We start from the raw sequence: 21593 nt of genomic DNA on the forward strand, positions 1-21593 counted from the left end.
ATATTGCATATCGACTGCTAGTGAGAAGGCCTAAGGTTTGCCCTAATTAACGCTAGCGAGTTAGTTTTCATAAACTACGTAGAAACAATTAGATGTGTCATATGTCACAACAGCCGATAAGTAGATTTACTAAATCAACTGCGGAAGAAAAGGGATCGTAGAAAAATATTCGAAATATATATTTCGTTTTTGTTTGTACATCAACAGAGTTGTGCGAGAACCATTTCATGTTCATACAAAGGTTGAGTTTTCTACGTAGCATATTAATCGATTTCTATCCAGACTGTCTGCGAAAGGTTAGTACACATTTGGTGCATTAGTTAGAATTAACAAACAATAAAATATTGCTATGATCATAACTTACATAAAAGTTTCCTAAAATTAAACTTGTAAATTGTGGTTGTTTATTTCGAACACTTGAAACATCAGTCGAGTGAATATCCTCAGTTTTTTTCGAACTACTAAGATAGCAGATATGACAAGCCAAACCTCTATAAAACTTTGTCACTTCCATTCTACTGCATTAAAATATGTCAGTCTAAATTTCCATGGTGAGTTGAAACATCTTGTTATATTATATTATATGCTGACGAAGAAATTCACTACAAATTAATCCAGAATAGTATGACTGAGTGAACACTGATCAGTTATGTCCTATGCATATATACATATTGAAGTACATGAGAATCTCAAGGTTAAATATTTACAGCAACATATCTACTTTTCTTTTATAAGACCATTCTTAAATAAAACAGTCCCTTGTAATGATTTATATCCAACTTTCTTGTTGATTAATAAGTTTAAACATAAGTTATCTAAATTGGTTTGTGTCCAAATTTCTTTCTGAATATTAAGTTTAAACAAAAATTACTGTGACGCTTTATTTTAAGCCTTACTTCTTGGTAATATGATTTAAACAAAGTTATCTTTAATGATTTATATCCAGTTTTATTTCTGAATAGTAAGTTGCAGAAAGATTACAACTCTTTATATATTGTAATTTTTTTTTTCTGAACAGTTTGTTTTTGTGTAGCAAAGCTGCTCAAGGGCTATCTGCGCTAGCCGTCCCTAATTTAGCAGTGTAAGACTAAAGGGAAGGCAGCTAGTCATCACCACCCACCGCCAACTCTTGGGCTACTCTTTTACCAACGAATAGTGGGATTGATCATCACATTATAACACCCCCACAGCTTAAAGGGCGAGCATTTTTGGGAATCGAACCCGCGACTCTCAGATTATGAGTCGAGTGCCTCAACCCACCTGGCCATGCTGGGCCTTTTCTGAATAGTAAGTTTACAAAAAAATTATTTTAATGCTTTATTTCAATTCTTCTTTTACGATTAGAACAGTTTAAAAAATATTATTTGTTGCGTTATGTCCAATACTCTTTCTGAGTAGTAAACTCAAACAAAAGACACTTGTAATGCACTATATAACAGTCTTTTTGTGATTAGTAAGTTTAAAAATTGAATATAACGCTTTATGTTCTTTTTTTTTTCTGACTAGAACAGTTTTCAGAAATCGCTCTTAATACTTTATCATCAATCTTTTTTTCTGATTAGCAGCTTCAAAAAATAAAGTATGTTGTATTGATTTGTATCCAGTCTTCTTATTTATGGATTAGTGGAGTTAAACGAAAATCTCTAGGTAATGTTTTAAATGCTCTTCATTCTCTTTCTAATTAGTTAGTTTAAAAATTCCCTCAAATTATTTATTTTGTCCCAAGATTAAATATTTCTTATCATGTTTCACACCCGATCCTTTTTAATAATTAACTCAACATTTGTCCTCATCTGCAATTTTCTGTCAGAACAGTTTTTCAACGGTGCTTCCACCTTGTTTTTCTTTCTGTGGGAATCATACCAGATAATATATTTAACAAAACATCAAGTGATTTCCAACTGAACTTCTAAGAAGTGGATCCATGAGTGTCGATCGTTTGTTTGTAATTAAGCATAAAGCTTAATGTGTGCTCTGCCCACCACAAGTATCGAAACGCAGTTTCTCACAAAGTGAGTCCACAGACATACCGCTGTGTCACTGGGGAGCCGTTAAGAGTCGTTTGTAATTTCATTATTCTCATAAATGTGTTTATTAATAGCAAAATTTACTGAAAGGAAAACTACAATAGTCGATGATTTCTGTGTAGAAATGTGGCAGCTTATAGAAACATTTTGTAACAGATAATGAGTTTCACACGTCACACGCAAACTCTAAATTACTGAAATCTTAAAAGACATGTTTTTACACAAGTTATAAATTTTATTGTAGAAACGAAAGGAGTTACATGATCATTTCATTCCTCTGATCAAGGACTTTTTACTGACGTTGTTTAAGAAGTAATGGCCGTTTTCAAGGATGTTGTCATTACTGGTAAGTTACAACCAACATTAAGCAAGTATTAGTTCATGTACGAAGGTGTTCATTCTTATATAAAAGGAGAGACAATGCTTTCTCTAGTGTTTTTTTTGCCTTTTTTTAGAGAAGTAAAGCCTTATATAATTTATTTTAAAATAAGTAAGAAAAATGTACTGAAAACTTTAGTTTTCATTACTTTAAAATTTTACATTATTTACAAGTCTGTTACCGAGTATGAAATATGGAATTTAAATGTTGTTTAAAACCACTTTTACATTTTCCCTAGTTAGGGAAGTGTCGACGCCAAAGTGAGGTTTGTTTTCTTTGAAGTTAAGCACAAAGCTTCAAATGGGCTATCTGTGCTCTGCCCACAACGGGTATCGAAACCCCACTTCTATCGTTATAAGTACGTAGGTATGTCGCTGTGCCACTGCGGAGGGGGGGGGCCAAGGGATGCGACTAACCCTAATTTTTTTTCTGCCTTCATTCCACTATCCAGAAAGGAAAAAACATAAAATATTCTCTGAACGTTTTAATAACAGTTACATTTCCAAGGATAGAGTGGCTTAAGTTACTTACTAACTCTACACAAGAAAAACCTATACATCAATCTAATCTTTGTTTAGCCCTGTTGTTTTTCCAGTCAATCACAATAGGTATTTGTTTAAAAATTCGATGCTACTCAGTCAGTTTAAAGCATGAGTGCCAGAGTCCACCGAGAAAATGTTACTGTAATAAGAACCGTCGCAGTGGCTAAAGACAGTTCTAATAATGTTAGATGAAACTTTTACTAATACATTTACACATTTTGTATAGCTTGTATAAGTTATTTCAAGTTAAGTTTTAACATGTTTACCTCGTTTGAGAGTTTCATATTCAAATACAAACCATGTATACGTGATTTAATTCACAGCTCAAGGTGCTAACTCATTTTAAAAATAACGCCTAACTGATAAAGGATATTGTAGAATACACAGGCGTGGCTGTAAGAAACTCTTGTTTGATGCAATGTATATCTGGTTTAATGTTTACACATTTATGCATGGAAAATACGTTGAGAAAACGCTGATGACACCAATTTTGTGCCGAATATAAATTTTGAGTTTACTTCAAACAAAAATCAATGAAAACATTCTGCACCTTAAGTAATCATACTTGCTCACGGTTTGTTACTTTAGACATACGTTTCCTTCACTTATCCTTTAAAACACAAACCTCGGACCTCAGGTCCATCTTCTCCCACATTGAGAATTTTGGAGTCGCCTTTGGTCTAAGGTAATCTTGATCTGTTAAAACCACATATTAATACCAGTAAAACGAATTTCCTATTTTCCTTCAGGAAATGGACCTTCCGCTATCTCACTGTCTTATCTACTGGCTGGTAACATTCCCTACTGTTCAGATGAGAGTCATCCAACTGAAGTTTTGTGCCATCGATTACAAACGTGTTGCAACGAACCTTTGGTACATCAGGTGTGGAAAATTTTGTATCCTATTTAATCGTATTTCATATAAAAACGAACCAGTTGTTATTTATTTAGTACAGCACAGGACCGTATGCAAAACATTTGAAAGGGTGTTCTAATTTGCGAGATCAAAATCCAACACATATGGGGATCTTGGGATATGCCCTCTACAGAAAAAAAAAATAACAGGTGGTATGAGATTACATCTGGAAGAAATTTTTCATGAAATCAAGCTTAAATAATTGCATGGCTGCTCACATAAACTCCACAAACATCCAATGAAAAGTCAACAAATCATCATTCCCTCATCACACTGCCCAGTGAGTTACACTTAAATTAGCTAATAATACATGCTTTATTAAAATACTGCACTATATAGACGCAGAGCAGTTATCTATATAAATATATTAGTGGTATCTGTTGTTGTTTTGAATTAAGCACAAAACTCCACAATGGGCAGACATACCGCTGAGCCACTGGAGGGGGGTGGGACAGTGGTATGTGTTGTAAGTTAACGTAACTATTTCGCAAGGTGTGGACGGTTTGTTTGTTTATTTGGAATTTCGTGGACAGCTACACGAGAGCTATCTGCGCTAGCCGTCCCCAATTCTTCAGTGTAAGACTATAGGGAAGGCAGCTAGTCGTCACCACTCACCGCCAAATCTTGAGCTACTCTTTTACCAACGAATAGTGGGACTGACCGTCGCATTATAACGCCCCCACGACTGAAAGGGCGAGAATGTTCGGTACGGCCGGAATGTGGATGGATCTTTACTAAAATTGTTATGAAAGCTCATTGCGCCCATGAAGAAATTCATTCAAATTTTCAGTTTTAAATTTTGCGGTTTGAGCGTTTTTGTGTTTTTTGCCACTATTTTATACCCTGTTGAGGATCTTTACCAAATTTATTATGAAGAATTTTTGGGTCCACGCAGAGATACATTTAAACTTGCAGTTTTACATTTTGTGTTTTGCTGTCTTTATGGGCATTTAATGGAAGCAAATTATTATTTTCTAAGATAAGCTTTCATTAATCATGAATTTACATAATATTTGTCCAGAGGATGGGTACTCCAGCTAGTTAATTACTAAGTTATATTAATAATTTAAACTACTTTATACAACAATGGTACGTTAGCTATTTCAGTCATTGACTATCATTCACGTACATATATATACCACTGAAATAACATGTTAACATGCTCCATTTTTCTGGAGTGCTTTTCCACAAATAACCTACATGCAGTTTCGTTGTTGATAGCAGTGTCATAATGATTTTGTATTAAAGATAGAGGACTTAGTCTTTTTTAGGTTGGTTAGACCTCAGGTAATCATTCAGCCTGTGTCGAATTTAACGAAAAAGAGACAATTGTTTAAAGCTATGGATACAACTCTGATAAACAACAGTGTAACTGACATTCGTATATATGTTTTACTTGTTTTAATATATTACTTTAAAGCAAGTGGACTCTCTCTTGTTTGCTTAATGTTGAAAAACACAGACACTTACTGTAAGATATCTGGCCTAAAATACTTGACAGGAGTAATACGCAAGTAATAAGCATGCAAAGACTTAAAAATATATAAAGAAAATCAGTCTCATTATGATTAAAATGTATTGATTCATCAGTTGGGTGCCCTTGCTGTAGGCGATATTTTCGATCGTAATCTCAATTACCTGTCAACGTATGGGATTTAGATTAGTTCTAAATCCACAGACAAAGCAATATAGTAATAACAAGTAAAATGTAAAACTAGATATAATAATAAAATCCAAAGATATATATTGATTTATATTCTTAATGACACTAACGTTAAAGAAAGAATGGATCTTGAAAAACACACAAAAACGTGTTTTACTTTATGCCCACCACCGATGTTCCTTGATAATTTTAAAAGCTTGTCGAATTTCGCACAAAACAGAAGCAATGAAGATAATCAATAGCATCCACCGCCGACTTCTAGGTTACTCTTTACAAACGAATAGTAGGACTACGTCGAATTTTAAAACCAATGCTCTTGAAAAGGCATATTTGGCAACGGGTTTCGATCTCGCATGTAAATTGCGTATCGATTCCTGTAACTGACAGGCTCTTATATAAGAAAATATGAAAACTAAGTTCAAGAGTTTTAATATGTCGGTCTATAATTCCTGAACAAATTATATATATATGTTAACCCTATTTGAAAGACACAACATCCTATCAAAACTATCTCTGTTAGCATACATCAAAGTGATTTAAATTTACTTGGAATATTTTTATTCGTGTTTTAAGCGGTGCTTTGTTATCCAAGAATTATCAATAAACTATTTAAAAAACAAACATGTGAATAAAAAATCTTGTTCTTATATTGATTTTTTTTCTTCAGCTCGAAAAACCTCACGTTGACCAGCTGTTTGTTTGACTTAAGAGTGATGAAATAAGATCAGATTAGTTCTATAAGTGACTAACACGTGGACAGTATTGAATATGCTACATTACTTTAATTAATAATGACGTAATAATGATTCATAATTAACTTGGTTACTTCACAGTTTTGATATAGGCTATTTGCAGTAATGCAAAATATATTTTAACAGTTTTACTTGAATTGAATAAAAATTAACATTCGATTTATTACAAGAAAATAGAATGATTAATTATACATACTTGAATTTTATGAAGTTTTTTACTTTGATAAGAGTTTATTTCTTTCATAATATAGACTTTAATTTTAATTAGGATATATTAATTAGCATGTTCTAACTTATAGCCTTTACAACAGGATGAATTCTTTATGTGAAATACATTTGCATTCATTTTATTTAACTTCTTCTAGTCTTAATTTGGTTTGTTTTTGTTTGTTTTTTGAATTTCGCACAAAGCTACTCGAGGGCTATCTGTGCTAGCCGTCCCTAATTTAGCAGTGTAAGACTAGAGGGAAGGCAGCTAGTCATCACCACCCACCGCCAACTCTTGGGCTACTCTTTTACCAACGAATAGTGGGATTGACCGTCATATTATAACGCCCCCACGGCTGATAGGGCGAGCATCTTTGGTGCGAAGGGGATGCGAACCAGCGACCCTCAGATCACGAGTCGCACGCCATAACACGCTTGGCCATGTCGGGCCATTAAAGGAAATTGAGTCCGACTATGTCGGATGGGCTACTCCATACTGCCTATTCATAGGCGCGATCCCACTACTGCACGACGCGGGAACTTTTGCCTGCTGCGTTTCCGCTCTGGGCCGGTTCGCTCCTCATTTGCCAACCTGGTGATCCTCGGCTCCTCGACGCTGAGCTTAGTGCCGACGCCCGATCAACATAGGCCAGTATACAGCAGAACTCCCAACCTCAAACCGTCCACCAACTCCGGTCTCCAAGTAGCTAGATTACAGGAGAACGTCACAATCCCCAGCCCTTAATTTGGTTCTTGTGGTTAATTCGCTAGTTTTGAGCGAGAGATCTACTCTGTAAAACTCCTTGATTCGAGAGCATTTTACTGTAGTGATTGCGATTAAAATGAAACAAAACTCCTTTTAAAGATGGCGTCTACTGATTAATGAATAAAACAAAAATCTAACATTAGTAAATTATCGAATGTTAAAGATCCACCTGGGATATCAACATAAAACAAAGATACTCAGAAGTATAGTTGACGTGTAGCTAACGCTACCTAACTGATTACCAAAACTTGCAAAATAACGTAAAAACGGACTGGCGAGTACAACTTTCGAGAACAGAACGACCAGCACTAGGTTTCGTGGTTTAAGCTGAGATACGAGTGACAGTTTTGGACTGGTTCTCAATAAGGAAGGAAAATCAATTTTAAGTTACATTCAAGTAATTTTATAACATACTACACAAACCCTATTTACTTACTTTATTACTTTTCTCAATGTAAGCTTTAAGATAAATTTATTTCTAATTTTCAATAATTGTATATGCATTCATGTATAAACAAATGGTTCATGTGTGATACAGCTTTTGTTAGAGACGGGCTTTCATTTCCATGGCATTCTGCATTCACTTACTAAAATATTTTCAGGAACTTTATACAAGAGCTATAAAAGTTGTAACTTTCAACTCACATGACGTTAAAGAGTAAACACAAGCGAAACACGGCTGATGAAGAGCCTCATGTTCTTGGGGTTCGATATCATAAGGAGAGGGAGAAATAAAACTAAGCAGAAACCGTTCTCAAGTGAAAAGTCTACCGTTAAAACAAGAACTCCCAGCTTCATAAAACAAAGATAACATGTCTTAAAACAGAGCGAGATGACTAACCTCCTTCTCTTCGTCCGAAAGCAAATTATTTTTTCCTCAAGAAGTGAACAGTAATTCATAATCAGGAGTACGGTGGAGAGGAATGGTTATTTTTGATGATTCCTCTTGATATTGTTTTTCTCATCAAATTCTATTATTCACTTTTTTTTTCGGATTTAAAAATTCGTGGAAATAGCTGACCTAAAATGACTAACACGCTTGATTAATTGTTAGATCAGAGACATGTTGGGCTACCTGATGTGTTCAGCGCGAGGAAACGAGGCCTGGATTTTAGCTTCTAAGACCACAGACTTACTGCTGTCCTACCGGGGGATGACAACTACAAAGAGAAAAATACAGTGATCTGACTAAATGGTTAGAGCACGAATGAAAGGTTCGACAGTTATTGACCAAATGCTACATACATTTCACTTTACCACAGACAGACAAGGGAAGAAAATTCACTAGTTATTGTGACAGATGAACAAATGTAAAGTATTAGGATAACAGGTTCAACGTTCATAATATAGTGTTTCGTTTTCGCTGCAAGACTGTCAACACAACTCTCTTTTAACTGTCATTAAATCGAACCCACGATTTTAGCACTTTAAGTCCATAGACTTACTGCTGTTCCAACAGGAGATCTTGGCTGTGCTTCAGACATTAGTCACACAGAAGAGATGGAAAAATTAATTTTTGTATCGTCGTAGCTGGTGAGGTGTTTGTAATTGAAAATTAGCATTTCTTTATATCCTTCCTGTTGAAAGATATGAATACGGCTGAAGTGAAAACAGAGGAATGTTACTGTTCCCAGAAGAGTCGCAGGATTAATTGAGTATTTAATAATGGTCTTCAAAAATCAGTTAAGACTATTTTATACCGTATAATGTAAACTTTCTGAGCCTTGAATTGAATTATGCAAAAAACTGTGACACGCTTGATTTTATCGCAATTCATCATTGAAAAATAGTACTAAAACGTGTTTCCCATGTAATTGTGAAGCCAATGGGAATATGGAATTGATGTTTTTGTTTCAGAAGTTTATCGCAAAACTATCCAAAAACTATCTGTGCATAGCCGTGTCTAATTTCGAACTGACAGACTAGAGGGAAGGTACCTGACCAACAGCACCTATAGACAATTTCTGGAATACCAACATGATTTTTACAACCACTCTCATAACACACTGTGATCCCAAAGTATAGAGCATGTTTGGGTGACAATGGGCTCGAACCAAACTACGAACTCTCGGATGGTAAACACAAAGACTGGCCAAATGGTGTTTGTGCATACCAACTGAGAGATGTTTGTGGTTGTTTTGTCTCATCCACAGAAGAAAACAACACCACTGAGTCATATTCCGAAAGAGAGCATTCGCTGCTAAAAGGCTTAAGTTTCAAATTTATTCCACGACTTGCTGTATGAGATGAAACTCTTCAGCACGCATGTCTCGAGCTATTCTGCAACAATACAATGCTTCTTCCATTAGTACAGGACTGAAGAAGATAACAGGAGTAATCCAGAAATTTCGCAAAAGAAATCATAAGACGATTTTTGAAATTTGCTCACCCCAAAAACTGTTTCAGACTAGTTTCTGTAAGCCTCTCCTTGGTCCACAGCAGAACTTCAAGACGAATTTCTTTAACAAAACTGTCCACAAAACCAATGAATCCATGAAAGAGAAGCTTATTGTTCGGTTTCTTGTACTGCATTACTGGCTTCGTGAGACAATGCATGGATCTTTTACTCGGCCTATTAACTGGTGAAGTAACAGAATGTGTGACAAAGTGACTAAAATTATTTAGAAAAGTATATTGGATTACCTATGCGAGAACAGAAGTGTAGCGGAACATTTATGTAAAAGCAGAAGTTTATTAGACTACGTGTACAATAACTGCCTCACATTGTCATCTCCTGACAGCTTTGTTGCACTAAACATTCTGCTGTCTCTTCCCATCACCGTTGCAAATTGATTGTGATAAATCTGATGTAAAACATGAGTGAGAGTAATAGCATAAACTTTGATCGATCAAGAAAGTGCACAAAACACTGGACCTGAAGCAGGTTTTACCTCAGTGAAAGTGATAATTGCTACTGTAATGTTCTTCGAGCTGAGTTTTTATTATTCTAGGCTATCGTTGCAGTCATAAATAAAATCCGGAAATGGCACAGGAGAGTGAAAGTTTATCAGTATGAGAAAAGAAGTTCTATTGTTTAAATAAAACTTTTTTTATATTATTAATTTTTAATCCACTGAAACGTGCTTACTATATAAATTGAGTGATATCAAGGAGAGTAAATATCACATTCATTTCTTTATTAAAATCGTCAAGAGCCAAAGAAATGAAACCCAATGTTTTGCTATACATGTCACATTTGTACTTTTTTCAAATAAACTATATGAATAGCTTATATACCCTTAATTTTTTCGTACCGTTAACACACATCAGAAACCATCGTATTCAAACTCAAGGAATTAAAGTAATAAGGCATAATAATTCATGATGTTACAAAAACACGTAGGTTCAATAAGTCTCGAAATATATGAAAAAATATATAGACTATTACACTAGACGATACCTACAGTTGTTTTTATTAAGAGATATTACATAATACTGGTGGTTTAAAACTTGTAATAAACAAATAACAGAGAACACCTAAACATATACGGACCGTAATACTAGAAAATACCAACAGTTCAAACCATGAAAATATCTAAACCATATACATAGATAAACGTTAATTTTTTCCTATTGCAGGACCTACAACATTTAAGTGAAGGGTTAGAAGGAAGATCTAAAAATCCTGTCTCAGTTCTTTTTGATGCTCTTCTTCGGCCTGAAGCTGACTTTGGATTAGATTTTCCATCTGTAGTCAGATGGGAGCATCATCCAGAGCAGAAAATTGGACACGTGGTTTTAGGAAAAGGATCTGCAGGCGGATCTTGGCAAGTAAGGATTAATATTGGTATATATTATTATTTGCTCTATTGAGTTGTAAATGCACATACATTTCCATCCACATCAAGCAAACTTCATATATATTTCTTATGTTGTTTTCTTTACTAAGAAGATGGAAACAAGCACACTCACAATAAGCCAAGGGTCGTGGATGGAACTTCCTGGGCTAACCATCAAAGAATGGGAATTGTTAAGAAACAGGTAGGTTAATCTTTACCATGATTTCTGAACTCTATTCTAGTATATGAACAGAGATATTTATCTTGATTTCAATACTGTTAAGTTACAGTTTTCGAATACAAATAAAACTTTAGCTATTTTCGCTTTACTTGGTTTGATTATTCAATTTTCTTAAGCACAAAGAGTTATCTGTACTCTGCCCACAATAGACGTAGAAACCCGAGTTTTAGAGCTGAGCTACTGAGTTGCGGGATTTACTTCATTTGATAAACCGAAATTAAATACGAACAGCAAACTACAATGTTTAGAGTAAGCTCAAATAGGTGTCGCTTTCCATCCATCTTCTTTATCTGATGTTAGTACTCTATACAATATCCCAGATGCTTCGAATCTATTACCAATCTCTTAATTCAGTTTCTAACGATTCTATACCCGTATTCCAAGCTAGTGTGTTACTGATAACTTATAACAAATACAAATAGATATAAAACTATTAGTTTGCTGCTGAGTTGCTTTCTATACGTTTCTGTTAATTCTTATTGCATTTAAACATTTTTTAACATGGTTACTAAGTTTCTTTGTCACAACGAAGATAAAGTTTATACTTACGACACATAATCTGTTAAATCTTTCAGAACATGCAACCGATCTAAGTAATAGCAAAACTTTATAGTCCTCTTCCATCACATTTAATTATAACATTTACAACTGTAAGGATTGAAATATTTATACAATTTCTAAAATTATGAATGAGATAAATAAAACCAAACAGAAGCACGATAAACGCGTCTTTTTTATACTATTTTAATGTTAGTTTTGAACTGACTTTAGATACATTACCTATTTCTTCAGAGACAATGCAGAAATGTCTGGTTTACGGCAGACAAGAGCAACAGTAGGAGCAGTAGCTGAATACTACAAAGACTATGTAGAAATCATGGATCTTAGGAATTTCTTTATGGACTACGCTAAGGTTACCTCAATCACACCAATAGGTATGGAGCAAGTTAAAACCGCAACACGAGACAGCCGTTGTCTTTTTGACCAAGTTGAGTTGCCCCTTTGGGAAGTGCGTGGAGAGACAGAGTTTTTTGGGAAAGAACTAGAGCCCACTGAGGTAAAGCCGTTTTGTTTCATCACTCCACATGTGGTTCTAGCTACGGGAAACTCCGATCAGCCCAGAAAGATGGGTGTTCCCGGAGAGGATCGACCATTTGTGTTGCACTCATTGACAGAACTGGAACAGTTACTGTTAGGCAGCAAGTTGCCTACACACCTGGTGGTTGTAGGAGCTGGCTTGTGTGCTGCTGATGCCATCATTGCTGCTCATTTTCATGGCATCCATATCACCCACGTTTTCAGAAGGGATGTGGAGGACCCTGAGCTTATTTTTAATAATTTACCACAAAATATGTATCCCGAGTATCACAAGATCCACCAGATGATGGCTGACACCTCTGGAGCTCTTTATTCTCGGTACAAATCTTACCCCAAACATCGGCTTGTGCAAGTTCTGCCCAATCACACTGTTATCCTAGAACACACTACTAAAACGACAGTAAGGTGGCCATAGATGCTGACTATGTTATTGTGTTAATAGGAACACAGCCAGATCTGAGCTTCATCTCAAATTGCAGTTCTGAACTAGCAGTCAAACCCGGGGAACCCATCAATTGTCGGCAAAACCCTATAGCAATTAATCCATACACACATGAGATAGCAACTTATTCCGGTATCTTTGCTATGGGACCCCTGGTGGGGGATAACTTTGTTCGCTTTGTACATGGGGGAGCCTTAGCAATTAGCACCTACTTGCACCAGAAGTTGAAGGCATTTAGCCATTTAGAATGAATATGGTCATTTGTTGCTATTGTTATTCCTTTATATATATACATACTGTTGATGACTCAGAAATACCACTAATGTTCTCAACAGCAAAAAGACTGTATGAATACACTAGTCATTTAATAGTATTTTATTGGTAATACTGACACATAATCTACAAATACTCACTAGTAATTAACCTCAGTGGCCTTTCTCTGTATAGCATTGAAATATTAAGCCATCAAAGTAGAACTACACAAACAACCACTTGTTAACACTGTGATATTTACTCTCAACACAATAATTTTTTCCACTTTAAAGAATTAGAGTGCCAAGCTTTGTAGAAATGCTTTGCCATTTGGTAATGTATTTTATAAATGGTTTTATTGCAACATGAAATAGAAATAATTATAACACTGTCTATCAATAAACATAATAAATATTTGATATTTTTAAGACACTGAAATTATTAATAAACTACAACCAAAAATATTAACCATTCAAGTCCATTCCCCAGCTTAAAGGAATGTAGATCGAGTACTGACTCAATAAAATAAGACAAAACATTATCAATCAGTTCATAAAACACAGTGGATTACCAGAAAAATTCTTTGGATAGGATAAGCTGTAACACTTACAGTTAGTAAATGTATATTAATACTCAAGAGTGTGCTACAGGTCATTACTGTAAAAGTAGTGGGTATATAAAGGGTCAAGAACGAACTATAGAAAATATCCTATAAATGGAGTAATTAAAGGTAGTGAGATACAAACTAAAGAAAACACTGGCTAAAATAAGTGGTTTCTTCAAATAGTTACGTTTAACAAGTGCTAGTTTTAAGTTACAAGGATATATGACCAGGAATAAATTCAGATTATTGGTTTTTGAATATATATAAGAAATGCAAATGTCTGTTAATCTTAAACTGTTAAAAAACAAACAAACTAGGAAGCTTATAACAGGTAAGAAATACCAATAACAGATGTATATTAACATACAGAGTTTAGGTTTTTCAGATCAAATACCAGTAATAAATACACTGCTATAATTACATTGTGAAACATAAATTTTGTTCCTGGATAGCATGTGTTATTTCTTAATTGCTTATGTTATAAAAGTACAGAAAATGGATATTATTCTCTTCAACCTTTGGTTTTGTGACCTGGACAATGAAATTTAGAAATTAACCAATTTTCTATATAAAAACTGGCAAATTTGCACATTTTCATTAACATAAGGCCTGAATAAAACAACATATGAATCAAGGTTTACATGTATTTATACTAAAGTTATACAAAAACGCGCAAAAATGTTTAGAAGTGAGTAGTTTTTCAAGATTTACGACTGTAATGTAAATCATTTTCACGTATCAGCCCCCAAATAGTCTCCCATCATGTTTTCATTATATGCTCCTAAGTAGTGGCGTTCAAAGTTCAGTATATCTTGGCGAAAGCGCTCACCTTGCTCCTTTGAGTATGCTCCCACGTTCTCCTTGAATTTATCAAAATGAGTGTCAAGGATATGGACTTCCAGTGGTTCTTCACAAGAGCCTCAACCAGTTCCACTTAACTTTCGGACTTGTGACTGCCCAAGAAGCCTCGAACCACTGCGACAAAGCTGCTCCAAGCTTTTTTTCCTTCCTACTGAGCTTCTTGGGGAATTCTGTGCACTCCAGAATCTTTATTTGGAGTCCAACAAAGACACCAGATTTGACCTTTGCCTCAGACATGATACCAGATGCATTCTTACCACCCCGACGTTTGGAAGGGTCCACCATGCAGAAGTGGCAATTGCTTAACGGGTCAGTGGGTTCACGCCAAATTCTTGGAATAGCGAACTTCATGGCTCTTTTGCAGGATGTTATTATGAAGAACAAATTTATTTCATCCACAACTAATGTGTAAGAGGTTTGTACAAAATATTTTATATGTAATATTCTTCTATAGTATTGAAAATTTAAAAAAAATTAAAAGATATTTAAATTTTAAAGGTATAAAATTTGTTTTAATATAAAATCTTACTATTCAAGCAAGCAAAAATTATCCGTCTGCTTTCTAGAGTTTTTTAGCAGTGCTTGCAGGTAAAATGAGGTGCCCAGGGTTTGTCTTCATCCCCGACAGGCATGCCAAAATATGCCTTGTAGACTTCACACATTTTAGCACATGCTGTCACAGGGTACTTTTTCGCTCGTCTTGATAACTTCGCCACATACATAGCAGTATGCGTCTGAAGAATGCTTGCTGCTTCTTGATGCCATCTCTGATAAAATCGGATAGGTCTATGTATTTACTTAGGCAGCTAGAACTAAACTGAAGTGGTGAGTGATGAGCCCCTCTATATATATTACTATGGAAAGTTCTAGGAAATTCTACAAGGTTCTTAAAAATTCTTGTATGTTCGAGAAAATTCTCTATCAGCTACTCAGCACTAAATCTACCTGCATTGTTTCTGTAAAATGGGTAAATTTGAAATTTTCATTACCCAGGTCACAAAAGCAAAGTTTGAAGCGAAAAATAGGTCATTTCCATTTACTTTAGGCATAAGCAATTGGGAAATAATACTTTTTGCCCAGGAACAAGTAAAAATTTTGTTACACACGGTTACGACAGAAAGTGTCCGTGCCCCTGCATCGTGAGCAGTTTTTTGATATTTATAAATAACACAAAGCTTGTGGATTACCAAGATTAAATTAGCTTTCATACAAGTTAGTGTATAACTGTTACATTGGGAATTTGGAAGGGGCTTCGTAAAAATTCCGTTTTTCGCTACTTTTTAATAAAAATAGGTGAAAAGGTCTGTCTTAACAAACTAACTTAATTCTACGATAAAGGTTACTCCAGAGTTACACTTTCCCAGAGTATGTAGTGGATGTATCTAAACGCCCATTCACACTGGTTGTGGTCTATCTCAAATAAATTGCTTCAAAAATGATTATTTAGAGAAAAAACACACACCTGGATAATGATTGAATAAACATTTGAAGAGTAGTTATTCAGTAATTTATGAACCAACTGTCAGATAAAATAATTAAATATACAGTTACGGCAGAAAGTGTTCGTACCCCTGCGTCGCGAGTAGTTTTTCCTCATAACTTAAAAAGTATCACGATTAGGATAATGAAAATAGAGTATGATATAAATACTATACCAACACATATCTACATAAATTTTTATGTAAATTCAACGACAAATAAACTGTTTATAAACAAATAACCAAACATAGGAGAGGCAGAAAGTGTTCTTGCGTATACTTTAATGGTCAGTTGTGTAGCCTTTCAGATGAATTACTTGGCGCAATCTCTCCTCGTAGCCCTCCATGATCATTTGACAGTACTCGACTAGTACTTTCTTCCATTCTTCTTTACAGAAGGCCTCCAAATCTTGCAAATTTTTCGGATGACGCTGATGAACCCTGGTCTTCAACTCATGCCAAACGTTTTCAGTTGGGTTGAGATCGAGTGACTGCGATGGCCACTCCAAAACGCTTATATGGTACCTCTGCAATCAGGATTGTACATATTTTGATGTGTGCTTAGGATCATTGTCGTGCTGGAAGATCCAACGACGCCCAAGCCGCAAGTTCCGAGCATCATTCTTGATATAAGTGCCTAATATATCAACGTACTCTTCTTTTTTCATGATTTCTTTGACGCGGTGAAGTCTGCCTACACCAGAAGAGCTGAAGGAACCCCATAGCATGATCGAGCAAAACTCCGTGTTTAACTGCAGGGACGGTGTTCTTTGGAAGATTTCCTTCCCCCTTCTTACGGAAAATATAGCGAACATCACTGTGGCCGAAAAGCTCTATTTTAGTCTCGTCTGACCAAATAATTCTCTTCCAATAGGTAAAGGGTTAATCTACATGCTTTCTTGCATACCTCAATCGTGCTTCTAAATAAACAAACTTTAAATATGGAGTTCTACGAGGACGGCATGCTTTGAACCCAGAAGAGCGTAGCATGTTCGTACCTGTAGAGATGCTGACTTCAATCCCAGTTTCCCTTAACAGTTTCTGTATGTCATTTCGTGTTAAACGATGGTTCCTACTAAATTCTCTGATAACCTTCCTCTTGTTTCTCTCTGGAATTTTGGTGGGGCGTCCGGAACAAGGGAGGTTAGCAATTGATTCTGTAAGCTCAAACTTGGCAATTATGCTTTGAACAGTAGATTGCGGCATATTAAGTTGTGTAGCAATACCGGAAAGAGACACACGAGACTTGTATTTGACAATAATTCGGTTTTTTAAATCACTGGACAGCTGTTTCCTGTTCGCCATGATGACCAAGCAGATAATGACGGAGTAGGCGCTAAATTGCCGGAAGTACATTTTATGCTGGCTAAATTCCAATAATTATGAACCAGTGTCTAGTTATGGAATGTTATAATGTAGTTTATTCGCCAAACTAAACAAAATTTTTATAGGAATATGTTTTTCACACGTTCTTAACTGTACGAACACTTTTTGCTGCTCCTATTTTTGGTTATTTGTTTATAAACAGTTTATTTGTCGTTCACTTTACATAAAAATTTATGAAGATGTGTGTTAGTATAATATTTATAATATAGAATACTTATATTATCCTAATCGTGATATTTAAGTTATGAGCAAAAAACTACTCGGGACGCAGGGGTACGAACACTTTCTGTCGTAACTGTAGCGTTATTGAATTAAATGTAAATTATAGTGCTGTCATAAAGATGAAGATGGAACAATCTACTGGTTTCTTTAAAAAATATATTAGAATACAAAAAACCTCGTTTAACTGTAAGAGATATAACAAATATTAAATTAACTTTGAAATTCAGTATATTGACTTACAAGTCCAAGCTCTTTTGTACAGTAAAACAAAGATGACTTCTTTATTGTCTATGTAAAATAGTTTGTATGCTTCCGATATGTGATTTTTTTCAATATATTTGGAAGGGCTTTTCCTGATGAATATGTTCAGCATGAATGCTTAACTTCTCAACAGTTTTTTTTTTCTATTAAGAAAAATCATATGAGTAAGGTTTGATCTATAATAATATTAATACTAGTCTGCTTGATTTTCACCTAAAAGTATATCTTCTCCTTCCTATATTACCAAATGCTTTTGAAGAACCCAACATTTCACAAACTCCTGAAGACTCAGTAACCTACAATACTGGTCTCTCATTATCATTTTATAATCACATAAATATATTCTTGTGACACAATTTATAAACAAAGAGGTTTGAGTTATGAATGTGTTAACTGTTCTTCATAAACAAATATTACATCTTTAGCCAAAAAAACAACATTAAGCTAAAACTTTCTTGGGAAACAATAATGAAAATAATATTATTATTATTTGCACTACTAAAATTGTTGAACCTGCTAGAATCATTAGAACCAGAAAATGAGTATGCAACAGACTGGTTGAAAGCTGTTATGAATATTTCAAAGAAAGAAGCAGAAAAAAATTATTAATTACAATTAAAATATAAGATTTAATGAAATATGTTCTATATATATAATTCACCTCTCAGGAGAACTTAAGATAACATAATTTTGTCAAGTTGTTCTGTTGAATAATGAAACAAAGTAATTTGTATTTAAGGTATTTCTGGATTTACAATATACAATAAAATACTTGTATTTCTACATTAATCAGGAAGTCAATATTAGAAATTAGCTGAATACTGCAAGCAATATAATTGTTTAATCTTATTTGTAATAATATGCATTGTAACTTTCATACTGAAGCACTGAGCTGTTTTGATGTAAACTTACTATGAATCATACATTTTACTTTTTATATATTAAACTAGGCATATCACAGATAGCAATTTTGTAGTTACACTTATAATATGGGTTACTTTCAAAGAATTCCACTACTGAGAAATAAGATATATACCAATTATTACACATTTTATGAAAATTATCAAAAACCCTCAGAAGATCATTGCCAGTCTTATAAACAGTGTTAATTGACAAGCATAATTTACACAAAGTTTTAAAAACTAATATTAATGAATACTTTCTGTTGAACTGTAAGTGGTTCAACAGAAGATTAAAACTTAAAATTCTCTCTTTCTGAAACACATTCTTTTATCCCTTATAAATGTTATGAAACTTATGCTAAAATGTTAAGAACAAGTATTTCATCTTTCCTGTGATTAATTACATTGAAAAATAAAGAAATAAAATTATTTATTAATGGGTCTGATTTCAAAACATAAAATTCCAGTTATTTTAGAACTACAGTATTTTACTCCAGACAACAATATATCTTACAAAAGCTACAATGTCTGCAAGCTTTCAGCAAGTAATTAGTGAAAGCATTTGTATTCTTCAACTAAATAATATGTCTGGCTAACTATTTTTCACATTTTTTATCGGTAAGGAAGAAGTTTTTAAGCAGGTTCACTGGTACAATCATTCACAAATAACCAGATTTTAATGGTTAAGAAAGTGACCAAAATGGTGCTGGTCCATTAGTCCAAGGGCCCATTACTCTGAAAATGTGTTGTTGCTGTTTTTTAAACAATTAAAAGGTTAAATGGACGATTTAATCTCTTAATTGTGTTAAAAAAATTAGAAATTTTATGACAAAAATGCCCCAAGATATGACCTAAAATGTTGCAGTTTCTCATGAATTAATGGATAATAATCAATTCTCTATTGTTATTTTCTTGTATACATGACTAGTGTCAGCCACAGACTCTACATATTTATCCATCAGGACTGAACTGGAGAATCTAGCTCTTATTCCATAGTGCTGTGGCAACAAGTGTTATATCCTAGTGTAACCTAGACTCATAAAACATGTTGAAAGTTTCCAGTTGATACAGTTATCTTGATACCAAGTCAATGCAATGAACTGTACAACACAGATTCAAATATTTCTTTTGTTTATATTATAAATCTTCAGTTCCTTCAATTTCATTTGATAGTATGAAAATCAAAAATCTGTCATTATCTGGTCTTTGATATACTGGTCAGTCATCATCAAAACTTTGTACCTGTTTGAAAAATAATTCTTCCTTATTGTAAAATCTGTAAATTGAAAAAAACAACAGATTTATAATCAATAATTAAACTTACAAAAGCTAGTTTTCACATTGTTTTATAAAAATATTATTACAATAGCAATTTATTGTTGTTAACAAGAACAATGCTGTTTTATTTATTTGTTTCTTCTTATTAAGGTGTCTATCTTTGTAAGAAAAAGCTACATATATTAAAGTCAATCAATGGAAAACCTACAGTTAATCAAGAGAACTTCATATTTACAAATGTTTTAAAGCCCATACCTCAAATTTCAATATTCAACAGTTCTGATGTTTTCATTCAAATCTATTATGTAAACAAATCTTTACAATGTAATTTATAAAAAAGCTATATTTAATAAAACTGTGTACAAATAATGTTCAACTGTCTGGAGGTTTTTTATAAGTTTCAGCAAAATCTTTTATCTTCTTCCATAGTTCTTTTGGTTCATCCACTCTTGGGACCTGCAATAAACATTTCAGGTAAAGAAACATCATACGCTACAAGAAGTTTAGATCATAAGCAAACAAATATGTAAATTTAGATAACTCTACAGTTCATTAGTACATAAAAGTTTGACTCTAATAATAAAGTTAGACTTCGAAGTGTGAAACTATGGAATGAAGAAGAGATAGACATTCACACAATGCTAATAGTTATTGAATATATCTGCCATCTGTTAACACAATGTTAATAGTTATTATAAAGTTCTCCCACACATTATCATTACGTTAACACTTATTGTGAAGTTCTGTACCACAACAATGTTAAAAATATGCATATTACAATAAATGAATCAAAATTGTGAACTTTATCTCTTCATACAAATAGTTGGTCTAAAACTGAAAAGCTGCCTAAACATTTTGCTGTTATGACACATGAAGATTCTGTCATCGGGATTCTGTGTTCACGAAGCATGCAAAATTCCAGTGGAAGTACACTTTTAATATATATATACTTGCAGCCTCAAAAATAGTGGTAATAAAATCATTTGCCAATGTTCAAGAGGTGCTCTTTTTTAATATTTTTATATTATTTCTCATATAAAATTTCCAAAAAATGTATAAACTTTTTATTAGTCTCTTACTAGTTTAATAGAAACCTTTAACTGAAGACAAAATGCTTTTCAAAAACACTAAAAACGAAAACATTTTCAAAAGTGTGCAATAAGTTGAGAGTAATGAATTGGCAAATTCCATTTATCAAATTCAAGTGTTTGCAATTTATTCATATTAATGCTTGTGTAGAAAACAAACTATTAAATGGGTATAACCTTACCAAATCTAATTTGAACTCAGTATACAACAGTATAATAAAAAATAATATTCAGCCTGATGTTTTTGAATGCTATAAAGAAGTCAAAATTTGAATGATGGATGACCTTTCAACTTTTCATCAAAACCAGCAAGAGCTTTCTGTTATAATCTTACTAGTGTATACCTCATCAAAAATTATGTGGAAAGTACTTATAAACTCTCATACTATACCCTAACATCACATTTCATAGCTAACTGAAATAAATAAATTTTGGAAAACCAAGTTTCA

The 21593-nt window shown here is 33.8% G+C and overlaps 1 protein-coding gene, 1 long non-coding RNA gene and 1 pseudogene across 4 annotated transcripts in view; 2 read left to right on the forward strand and 1 right to left on the reverse strand.

The window, feature by feature from the left end:
- Nucleotides 1-19524, forward strand: LOC143247187 (oxidative stress-induced growth inhibitor 1-like; annotated as a pseudogene). The gene is made up of 6 exons (XR_013026423.1): nt 1-296; nt 2272-2373; nt 3698-3831; nt 10832-11023; nt 11142-11233; nt 12065-19524. The product of XR_013026423.1 is annotated as an oxidative stress-induced growth inhibitor 1-like (transcript).
- LOC143247186 (uncharacterized) overlaps nt 19192-21593 on the reverse strand; it is a 17448-nt gene continuing 15046 nt past the window's right edge. The window contains exons 3-4 of one of the 2 annotated variants that reach the window (XR_013026422.1): nt 20312-20512; nt 19192-20054 (exon numbers count right to left, since the gene is read on the reverse strand). Coding sequence is in view for 1 of the 2 variants with exons in the window: in XM_076494833.1 (XP_076350948.1) it covers nt 20429-20512 (84 nt within the window). In the remaining variant the exon portion in view is untranslated. Of the gene's footprint in view, nt 20513-21593 lie in introns of both variants that reach the window. The other variant, XM_076494833.1, reaches the window with a different exon arrangement.
- LOC143247188 (uncharacterized) overlaps nt 20484-21593 on the forward strand; it is a 4992-nt gene continuing 3882 nt past the window's right edge. The window contains exon 1 of the long non-coding RNA XR_013026424.1: nt 20484-20530. This is a non-coding gene — a long non-coding RNA (uncharacterized LOC143247188). The remainder of the gene's footprint in view (nt 20531-21593) is intronic.

Source organism: Tachypleus tridentatus, chromosome 3 (assembly GCF_004210375.1).
Source record: "Tachypleus tridentatus isolate NWPU-2018 chromosome 3, ASM421037v1, whole genome shotgun sequence".
NCBI classification, from domain to species: Eukaryota; Metazoa; Arthropoda; class Merostomata; order Xiphosura; family Limulidae; genus Tachypleus; species Tachypleus tridentatus.